Below are 12,112 nucleotides of genomic sequence, written 5' to 3' on the forward strand. Positions count from 1 at the left end.
GTCACTACGCCAAAGCCATACAACTGCGTCTTTAGACTGTTCTCAGCAAAAGCTCGATTTTCTTTTAATTATTTTTTATTTGCTGTACGTATTAGTGGTCTCGAGAGGGACCCACTAAAAGAGGTGCTCGACAATTATTTATTATAAGAGGATTAAGAGAAACAAAAAGGATACTACAATATCAAAAGTACAAAGAAATCAAGAAAAAAAAGAGCAGCTACTGCGAGAAAAGACCTCTCAAGATGAAAGGTCATTTTCAGCAGCTATACGCTTGATTTGATAGCGAGTGCTATGAAAAACAGAGAGATAATGGAATGGTTGGTTCTGCATGGTATGAGCCCAATGGGCCTTCCAGATTTCAGAGAGACCGATCAAGGTTACCATGGCTACTGAAAGAGGACAGTTGGTTTGAGACCGAATCCGAAAAAATTGAAAGATGCAAGTGCATCAGAAACTAGATCCAGAGAGGTGCCTGGCCATAGAAATTCCCTGATCAAGGCATTCCAGAACGGAAATTTTTGGGGGCAGCGAAAGAAGAAATGGTACACAGTCTCCTGATCACCACACAAAATACAGGTAGCAGTAGGGAAGCGAGCAGGAAAAACCTTGGATAGAAGTAAGCGAGTGGGAATCTTGTGAGTCAGAAATCGATACATCACATTTCTCTACAATGTTGTGATAGGTATACACCAAAAGTACTTCCAAGCAGCAGAAGAAACTTCTTGCCGAGCAATAATATCAGACAAGGCAGCTTGTGTGATGACCTTACGAAAAGTATAGTCACCATTTTTGAGGGCAATGAAATCTTCATTGTCAAAAGGCAGTTTTAACATACGCACAAAAGAAAAGAAACCAAAAGACCGCTGGATTGCAGGAATATGCGCAGGATTGTATAAGTATAATGAAGTACGAACAAGACATTGACCAAAGAATGGCTCCAGTTGACAATGATTTTGATTCACTGCTTGAATATATTTTCTGACACTACGACGGATATCCAGGGGAAAGGAAGAAACTGGTATTGGTGCCAAATAGTGACCCTGCGGATGGTACTCATATAGATAGGAAACTGCTACTGTGCGTAGCTTGAGAGGCAAGTCAAAGGTGTCAGATGGCAAAACAATTGAGCGTAATGGCAGTAAAAGGCATTCGATAGGGTTTGGCATGTATGAGTACTGTTTCCTAGGAATAGCATCCATTGTCTGGCAGCACATTGTGACAGTGTTACTTGCCAATTGCCTGAGTTGGCCTGGGCGAGAACGAGGAAAGAGCAGACCCAAGAGCAGATGTTCAGTCTGAAGCAAAGCACGGGTATGTGCTGCTAGAAAGACTTGTATCAGAGAACGTTCAGCTTGAGGACACAAAAAAGGATGAAGCCAATGGTAATACAGTGATTTCTGCTGAGAAAACAAGCCAAGAATGCCAAGGCCACCATGTCACTTTGGTGCAGTCATCGTTTGCCAGCTAATGCGAGGAAAGATTTGCCGGTTGACAAAAGAAGTAATGACAGTTCGAATGGTATTAAGGATTGCTTGAGTGGTAGGGATTACCCGCAAAATATACCAGCATTTAGACAATAAAAGCGAACTGGCAACTGTAGTTCTACCAACAACAGAAAGATTGCGTGAGGCATGAATATCCGCCAGTTGAGTCAGTGATCGAGTGAGGGGCGAAAAAAAGTGAGCGCGCTGGTCCAAGGATTGGATAAGGGGAAAACCTAAATAGATAATGGGTTCAGCATCTGTACGGCACCATATCTTGGGAATGTCAATGGCTTGTAGAATAGTCAGCCATTTATCATCTAGATTGTGGCCAGAGAGAGAGATTGCTCGCACTTTATGGTAGTTAATCTTGGCATTGGATGCTTTACTGTAGGCCTGCAAGTGAAACTGCATTCTGCGAAGGTCACGGATATTATGAAGAAAAACTAAAGTGTCATCAGCATAACTAAGCAATTTGATAGCAGGTAAGGTGATAGCTTGACTAAAATCATTATGTTTGAAGCGATAGCCAGAAAATTGAGTGTCATTCAATATCGACTGGATAAGTGGCCCTAAGGCAAAATTGTACAAAATACAAGAGAGTGGGTCACCTTGTTTGAGGCCTCGGCGCTTTGGAACCAACTGCTTAGAGAGCCAACCATTGATGTTGATACAAATGGAATTATCTCTAAACAAGGTAATAGTGCTGGCAACCAGGGTCTTTGGAAAACCAAAGTGTAACAACACTTGCTTGAGATAGTCAAGGTTGACACGATCATAGGCCTTTTCTTGGTCTAAAAGAATGCCAAGATCTTTGTCTGGTCGGCGATAGTTTGTTGCTGCATTTTCCATGATCATTTGGGTGAGCAATCCATGTTCAGCAATATATCTGCCAGGCATAAAGCCTAGCTGATGTCTGTTGATAAGTGTAGCAGCTACTGTCATAATCCTGTGGTTGATTATCCGAGTGAAGATCTTGTTATCTGTATTCACCAATTGGATAGGACAATAGTTCTCTACCCGCGTTAGATCACCTTTCTTAGGCAAAAGAGTCATAAGTGATAGCAGCCATGACCTTGGTAATAAAGAATGAGCTAAGGCATCATTGTATACTTGTAGAACCAGCTGCCTTAAACAAGGAACACGAAGTAGAATACCTAGAATTTTATATGGCAAACCATCGCTACCAGGACTACTCTGACGAGGTGAGCGTCTACTTGCTTTCGATATCTCCAGCCAAGTGATAGGACTTTCAAGGGTAGATGCTTGCTCTTTAGTAAGTCGTTGGCTGTTGGTACGTTGTAAAAGCGTATTGACATCAGAGGATTGGATCTTGTCAGGACGATATAGCGCCTTATAGAAGGCAACCATTATCTTTGTTTTCCCTTCTGTATTAGTAACCAATCGCCTAGAATTGGGATCAAAGAGCTTTGGTATTGTTCGCTGTGTAGACCTACCTTGTGCAAGTTTTTTGAGAAGACCAGGAGATCGTTCACCTTTTTCTCGCCAAAATTTGCCTGCTTTGAGATGTTCTATTTCGGCAGATTTATCCTGCAAAATAGTAATCATTTTTTCAACCTTTGGCAAAAGAGATGATAGAATAGATGTATTTTTATGATTTCGTAAAATTTTGTTGCGTTTGGATTGAAGCTTTTTCAGAGATTTGGGTCGCCAGTTGTTACGCTCGATCTGGAAGGATCGAGTAAAAACTTTAACTTGTTCTTTCAATTCATCCCAAATAGTTTGAACTGAAGGGCAATCAGGATCCAAACGGTTGATGTTATCCATGTATTGCTCAATATGTGTTGTCAAACCTTTTCTATATGCAGATAGTCGAGCAAGATTAGGATTACCTTTCCAAGGACCAGGTCCAGCTGGAGTGTGTACCAGTTGATAGTTGATAGAAAGAAAGGCATGGTCAGTCCAACTGTAGTTGACAAAATTTTGAGTCATAGAAATTACATTGTCAGCATGAGGTAGAGTGCAAAATATATAGTCAATATGAGGATCAATCATTATGAATTGTTTCATATCAACTATCTAAACATATGGTATAATAATAATTTTATATAAATTTGTGTACTTGATTATTTTTATTTTTAAACTTTTCCTTTATATTAATATTTTATATTTTGTTTAATGAAGTAGTCTTTTATCAAATCTTCGGAGCTAAAATCTTTTTCATTTACCCAAGAATTATCCTTGCTTCCATATCCTTTCCATTTAACAAGAAAAATATAATCATTGCTTTCACTTATTTTATGTTTTATTATATTTTCTATCTCATAGAATTGATTATCTTTAGTTATTTCTCGTATTAGATTAATATTAACTTTTCTTTCACTTTTACCTTTCTTTCTTTTCTTTTTATTTATATTATTATATTGTGGAAAGTCGACAGCTTCATCACTATTTGTAATTTCTTCTTGCTCTACATCATCCACTACCATATCATCACCATTCATATTTAAATCAGAAAAATCGTTTTGGATTTCAGTCATTCTTTTTATTTTATCCATTTGATTAATTTCATTATTTAATACTATATCTACTAACTTATATTTTGTAGGAAAATCAAAATCACGTGACATCCATAGTTTGTGATGTTCTTGAGTTATTATATTAAATGTTTCAGTAAATACTTTTATATTTTTTAATAGAAATGCTACCTTTAATTGTAAATTTACATATTTAAAATCGTCTGTCTTTAAAGTTGCATTATTGTTACTAAATCTCTTATATTTATTATGTAATTCACTAAACTGATTTTCTATTATAGACCTAAAGCTTCCAAACACATCATTGAAATGCTTTTCTTGTACGTTCATATCTATATCTGGTTCTTTTCTAATAGGATAAAAGAAATTATCATCGTTTAATAATATATTTTTATTTTTACATAAATCTTCAAACTGTTTGATAAATAGAGAATAACCACCATCTACTGCAATAACATCTCTTTTATCTATTTTATTATATAGTTTCATATTCAAAAACATCCCACCATCACTACTTATACCACACAATTCACTTTTTGACACATTTATTACCATATTGTTTATATCAGATAAAACTTGCGTTCTTAATCCTGCTGTTTTTAATTTATATGACCATCTCTTTTGTTGTGATACGTCTGGTTTTGAATAATCAATGGTACTATCGTGTCCATCTAATATTAAAGTAATATTTTTAAAGTTTATAGGGTTCTTAGTTTTAGCTGAATAAACTCTTATCTTAATATTTGAAAACATACTTTGTAAACAAATGTCTACATATTTATTTAAATTGTTATAATTTTCAATCCAAAAATTTTTATAAAAGGTATAAAATGATGAGTATGGTAGATTTCTTTTAATATTTTTGCTAGTTATACCAGATACCAAGTGATAGATTAAATATAAGCCCTTTTCTACTTCAAGATATGGTGCAGGATATTCTTTATGAGTATATAATTTTGTCAAAAAGAAAAATACAGCTGTAAATCCTAATTTATTTAATAATTCTTTTTTTATTTCATCTATTTCTTTTATACTTTTTATTTCTGTTCTATGTTTGAAATCATTACATTTTTCCTTCCAATTTTCGTTTAAAAAGCTCCATTCATTTAATATAAGTTTATCAATTTCTTCTTGTAATAGTGATTTATATTTATTAACATCATCATCGCTTAAACTAGTGATATATTGATCCATGTTTTTATTATATACTATTTATTCAGTTTTGAATCACGAAACAAATTGTGATAGCTTTCTCATAACAAATATATATTTATTCATACTCATAATAGTATATCCAAGTATATCAGGTATATAAAATAATCATTGTATAATAAATAAGAAAGTTTTGTGACATTTCCAGGTCCTATATTCTAAATTTGCATACTTTTTTTATATTTTTATATAACATAATATCATTCATATTTCTTAGAATACTTAAATTCAATTTTAACATTAAAAGTATGCATTGTTATTAAAAAAAGATTAATCAAAAGAATATCTCATATTTAATAGTTATTATTTAGTCCCCTATGTGTGCGACTACCAGTGGTACTGACGAATGTAGGAAGAGGATCACTTTGAAAACAATCTTGGAATGAAGTAAGAAGTAGATCATTCCAGCACGTATCAATGTTGAATTTACGGTAAATGTCATAGTTGAAATCGCCAGCAATAATAATAGGCAAAGACGTTGACCGTAAATGTGACATTAATGGTTGATTGGAAGATAATGTGCGAAAGAATGTGGATCGACTACTACGATAAGCAGGAGCATAAATATTGAGGATATACATAAAAGGAATGGAGGGTTCAGAGGCATGAGCGATAGACGCTAAGAGAAAGCGGCCATTGGTAGAATTGATGGTGGGATGTACTGTAATTTTGTAGTGAGATTTTAAGGAAACAATGCCACAGTGTTCTGTCCAAAGACTAGATTTAGTCTGGAACTTGAGATTGAACTGTTTCTGCATATTAAGTGTAGATGCGTGTGTTTCTTGTAAGCATAGAATGTCATATTTAGTTGAACGTAGAAAGCGGATGAATAAGGACTGTTTGTAAGGATCTGAAGTTTTCGTAAGGCCACGACAATTAAGGGTGGCAATTTGCATAGAGTCTTTAGGCATAGATTATCTTATTGAAAGTCAGGAGAGGTACCTGTTGATCCACCTGTATTATGATTAGGCACCACTCTATGTCTCTCATCGTCATGATTAAATTTGATCTTTTTACGCTCCTGGATAAACCTTTCTAAGTCCAAAGCCTCTTGGGATGGATTATTGCTTGGAATAGTTTGAAGATATTCATCATCATCCTCTCCATCGGAGTCAATGATTTCTACTTTACTATCTCCTTGCTCTTTCATTTCATGATCCATCAATTCATGCTCGACTACTGTAATATCGTTTGAAAGTGTTTGAATAGTCTCGGTTGCCATTTGACTAAGAGGAACGGTAGTCAATGCAGCAAGAGAGACAATTTGCTTAGGCTTCGCACTTTGTGCCAGTTGCTCATTGGGCAGGTTGGATCCTGATCTACTAGTCTTGTCTTTTGTGATCCCAATACGATTATTAGGAGGGTGGCCTGGTCCATGACTACGACGAGGACAATCACGGCTGATATGACCACGCTCATTGCAGTTATAACAACGACGAGTATTAATGAGTTCCATGCAATCTGCTCGACAATGGTCGGATTTTTGACAAAAACGACAAAATTGGGGCATTTCATCCCACGTAAGCAGAAGTTCACGATCAAATTCGGGCCAATCCACTACTCGACCAAGTTGCTCAGGCTCAGACTTGTGAGGATTGTTCAGGTCAAGAACGACGTAGCCCTGGCCGAAAAATACAGCACCGTCCATATGAAATTCCAGATCTAGGACTTCACCAAAATGGGAAAAACGTTTGGTTATTTGCTCGCGGAGAGTTGAAAGATGAATCAAGGGGAGTCGTTCAACCTTAACTCGAGCAATTTTCGCATTCTGGGGCAAGCTGCGGTAACCTTTGATAATATTATTATCTTCCATCTGCAAACCGGTGTTGATCAACTTATTGTATACTTCTGAGTTGGTGTCCCAGCAAGTTTCAATAAAACGTCTCTGCAAATACTTGCGCTCAACAAGTAAAGTGCCAAAGAAATAGTACTCTTCATGGGTATTAAGTGACCCAAGAAACTGCTTAAGGCCATTCACATCACGAATGTTGGTGATATCGATCAATACACTATCTTTCTCTAAACCGACAATATAAGGCGTAATAGTGCCTGAAGAAAGAGTGTTGGTACTAGCATACTTCGACTGGGAAGAACCAGAAGTGCGTGCAGATGAAGCTGTGGCAGCCAATGATGACGACTGGTTAGCAGACACAATAGTTCTAGCCGCTACTTGCGACCAAGTTCTGGGTAAATTATCGTTGTTACGACGCCCTTTGGAGGATGTCATGTTGTGGGTTGGCTTGTTAGGCGAAAGAACCATATGTGATGTCTTTCTTAGATACGACGATAACACATTTTGTAGCACATTGATTTCGCCTCGGTTTCTTTTTGGTCAAAAATAAGCTGCAAAACTTCACAAAAAAACTATTGTAGACTTTGTAAATATCAGAACTCTTCGATGAGTGTAATGGATTCACCAAAAAAAAAAAACATTAGCTTCAGAACAATCAGCTAATTCAAACTCCGTTAAAAGTTATGCCGACATGGCAAGTATGCCATTTGTGTACTCAAAAATTATTTTTAGAGAAAAAAGTAGAAACCATTATTCTAAAATAAACAAAAATAATTTATGTAATGACAAAAAGCAAAAAAAGTAGAAAATTTCTGATTTTCTGGTTTTAAATTAAAAAAAAAAAGCCAATTTTTCAATTTTTCTGTTTTGAATAAATAAACGTGTCTACCGGATAGTGATTTCAGTGTTTTGGCTTAAATAAGAGATTTACTGGTTGGTAGACTCGTTTTCTGTCTCAAAACAGAAAAATTGAAAAACAAGCTTTTTCTAAAATTTTAAGCAGAAAAATTAGAAATTTTTTATTTTTTTGTCATTGCAGAAAATGTTTTTGATTTGTTTTAGAGCAATTGTTTTAATTTTAAAATGATGTTTTTTATTATTTCTCAGAAAATATTTTTTTAGTATACAAATGGCATACTTGTAATTTCGGCATAACTGCCAATATTTTTCTTATTTTTGAAAATGCTCTTTTTTTTTTTGTAAGTCCAACACATTGATCACGAAGGCCTTGGGTATACGAGTCTTTCTATTACACTTCGAGCCTTGTGATCTTTGTTGTTATCTTTCTTTTATTGGTTAAATTCGAACTTGTACTATTTAAAATATATACAAAATAAAATAAAACTAAACTATGTATCTTTATCTTCTTTGGTGAGAAATATTTAATTGAAGAAAGACACGGGAAGAGGGGGGTGGAAACAACAAAGATCACAAGGCTCGAAGTGATCTTTGTCGTGCATTCAGAGTTAAAACCTTGGTAAAATCCGTAGATGTAGTAACCGAAATGCGGTAAAACTGTTCAAAGAGTTCCTTGGAGGACCAGTTACCATGGACAACAATATCATCGACAGCGATACCAGATTGAGCAGCCAGTGTGGATCCTAATGCTCGAGCTTTAGGAATGGGATTACCCATAGGTCTTGTAACAAATCGCATGATTGATTGAACATGCTTAGAAATACGTTCATGGCCCATAGCAATAGAGTGATTCTTGATTTTTCGAAAAAAGGCGTTGATGAGAATTTCTGGAAAAAATTGGATGAGGTGTAGATGCCACCGAGTAAGCCGCCCTAAGTAAATATGACTTGTATGCTTGTACAGAAAAATCGAATCAAATAACTCTCGACATTCGGACCTATTGCTTCCGGAATCATATGCAGCTGTCGACGTTATACGTCCCATCCAAGATGAATCCAGCAAATGCTCCGTCACGAGCTCTTCAATCTCAAACAGAATGGTCGATTCCGGCGAAAACATTCAATTATCTCAATCAAATGTGGGGCCCCACCATATCGATCTCTTTTTCTCAGCAAAGCGTCACCATTTCCCGCACTTCGTATCATGGAACTACCAACCTCAAGCTCTGTGGGCAAATGCCTCCAGTCGGCCATGACATCATCTTCCGGGTCGCCTGTATCTAGCTCCACCATGGAGCCTTATCTTACCAACGTTGAAAACTCTCCTTCAACATCGACGTCCTGCCACACTTATCACGCTGAACTGGCCAACGGCACCCTGGTATCTTCTAGCATTACAACTAGCAACCTTCCTACCGAGACTCCGTCAGGTTACGACGCAGGACACAAGCGATCAAGAGCCACTCATCTTGAAGAAGAACAAGGAATGAACTCTACTAGCATGGAACATAGTTTAAAGCGCCTCCGCCTTTCCAAGTCGGCCTACGTGATAGTAAATTCTTCAAGACATTACGCTTACATACAAAACTCATATATAGACTGTTGTCATGAGCATGATATTGGTATTAAAACACCTTCAGTGTTTCCTATCCTGAATTTCCTTGCTGAACAAAAGGTCATTAAGAAATGGAAGGTCTCGACTACACTCACCTACATATCTTTGATTCTTCAGCTGTACTCAACTACCGATCAGCAAACTATTCGTCAAACCGACGAATTTCAACAATTCTACAAGAACCTCAAAGCAATCAACGTTTTACCTCTCAAATCTTGGGAGTATGACATAACGCCTGTAATCACACACTTGCTGTCCTTGAATACTAATGACAAAATGCCTATTGACCTTCTTACCGCAAGACCGCATGGCTGCTTTCTATGGTTGGCTTTCTTCGTCCTTCGAATGTTGAACGCATCGATCTCAATCAATGCTACGTTTCCGACAATAATATTCTCAAACTGGTAGTCGTGGCACCAAAGGAGAAACGCGCCGGTTCTCGCATCACCAAAGCAATTACAATTCATCCACAGGACAATCCTCTCTTATGTCCTGTACAAGCATACAAGTCATATTTACTTAGGGCGGCTTACTCGGTGGCATCTACACCTCATCCAATTTTTTCCAGAAATTCTCATCAACGCCTTTTTTCGAAAAATCAAGAATCACTCTATTGCTATGGGCCATGAACGTATTTCTAAGCATGTTCAATCAATCATGCGATTTGTTACAAGACCTATGGGTAATCCCATTCCTAAAGCTCGAGCATTAGGATCCACACTGGCTGCTCAATCTGGTATCGCTGTCGATGATATTGTTGTCCATGGTAACTGGTCCTCCAAGGAACTCTTTGAACAGTTTTACCGCATTTCGGTTACTACATCTACGGATTTTACCAAGGTTTTAACTCTGAATGCACGACAAAGATCACTTCGAGCCTTGTGATCTTTGTTGTTTCCACCCCCCTCTTCCCGTGTCTTTCTTCAATTAAATATTTCTCACCAAAGAAGATAAAGATACATAGTTTAGTTTTATTTTATTTTGTATATATTTTAAATAGTACAAGTTCGAATTTAACCAATAAAAGAAAGATAACAACAAAGATCACAAGGCTCGAAGTGTAATAGAAAGACTCGTATACCCAAGGCCTTCGTGATCAATGTGTTGGACTTACAAAAAAAAAAAGAGCATTTTCAAAAATAAGAAAAATATTGGCAGTTATGCCGAAATTACAAGTATGCCATTTGTATACTAAAAAAATATTTTCTGAGAAATAATAAAAAACATCATTTTAAAATTAAAACAATTGCTCTAAAACAAATCAAAAACATTTTCTGCAATGACAAAAAAATAAAAAATTTCTAATTTTTCTGCTTAAAATTTTAGAAAAAGCTTGTTTTTCAATTTTTCTGTTTTGAGACAGAAAACGAGTCTACCAACCAGTAAATCTCTTATTTAAGCCAAAACACTGAAATCACTATCCGGTAGACACGTTTATTTATTCAAAACAGAAAAATTGAAAAATTGGCTTTTTTTTTTAATTTAAAACCAGAAAATCAGAAATTTTCTACTTTTTTTGCTTTTTGTCATTACATAAATTATTTTTGTTTATTTTAGAATAATGGTTTCTACTTTTTTCTCTAAAAATAATTTTTGAGTACACAAATGGCATACTTGCCATGTCGGCATAACTTTTAACGGAGTTTGAATTAGCTGATTGTTCTGAAGCTAATGTTTTTTTTTTTGGTGAATCCATTACACTCATCGAAGAGTTCTGATATTTACAAAGTCTACAATAGTTTTTTTGTGAAGTTTTGCAGCTTATTTTTGACCAAAAAGAAACCGAGGCGAAATCAATGTGCTACAAAATGTGTTATCGTCGTATCTAAGAAAGACATCACATATGGTTCTTTCGCCTAACAAGCCAACCCACAACATGACATCCTCCAAAGGGCGTCGTAACAACGATAATTTACCCAGAACTTGGTCGCAAGTAGCGGCTAGAACTATTGTGTCTGCTAACCAGTCGTCATCATTGGCTGCCACAGCTTCATCTGCACGCACTTCTGGTTCTTCCCAGTCGAAGTATGCTAGTACCAACACTCTTTCTTCAGGCACTATTACGCCTTATATTGTCGGTTTAGAGAAAGATAGTGTATTGATCGATATCACCAACATTCGTGATGTGAATGGCCTTAAGCAGTTTCTTGGGTCACTTAATACCCATGAAGAGTACTATTTCTTTGGCACTTTACTTGTTGAGCGCAAGTATTTGCAGAGACGTTTTATTGAAACTTGCTGGGACACCAACTCAGAAGTATACAATAAGTTGATCAACACCGGTTTGCAGATGGAAGATAATAATATTATCAAAGGTTACCGCAGCTTGCCCCAGAATGCGAAAATTGCTCGAGTTAAGGTTGAACGACTCCCCTTGATTCATCTTTCAACTCTCCGCGAGCAAATAACCAAACGTTTTTCCCATTTTGGTGAAGTCCTAGATCTGGAATTTCATATGGACGGTGCTGTATTTTTCGGCCAGGGCTACGTCGTTCTTGACCTGAACAATCCTCACAAGTCTGAGCCTGAGCAACTTGGTCGAGTAGTGGATTGGCCCGAATTTGATCGTGAACTTCTGCTTACGTGGGATGAAATGCCCCAATTTTGTCGTTTTTGTCAAAAATCCGACCATTGTCGAGCAGATTGCATGGAACTCA

General features: G+C 36.5%; 1 protein-coding gene across 1 annotated transcript; it reads right to left on the reverse strand.

Moving 5' to 3' along the window:
- Positions 1-3,832: 3,832 nt before the first annotated feature.
- B0P05DRAFT_454088 (uncharacterized protein) lies at positions 3,833-4,525 on the reverse strand (the record flags this gene model as incomplete). Its single annotated transcript, XM_051573919.1, has 2 exons — positions 3,833-3,890; positions 4,245-4,525. Coding segments are annotated over 2 exons (339 nt in total), but the record flags the coding sequence as incomplete, so codon positions are not given.
- Between the last annotated feature and the right edge of the window lie 7,587 nt (positions 4,526-12,112).

Source organism: Gilbertella persicaria (assembly GCF_025201335.1).
Source record: "Gilbertella persicaria strain CBS 190.32 chromosome Unknown B0P05scaffold_8, whole genome shotgun sequence".
NCBI lineage: Eukaryota > Fungi > Mucoromycota > Mucoromycetes > Mucorales > Choanephoraceae > Gilbertella > Gilbertella persicaria.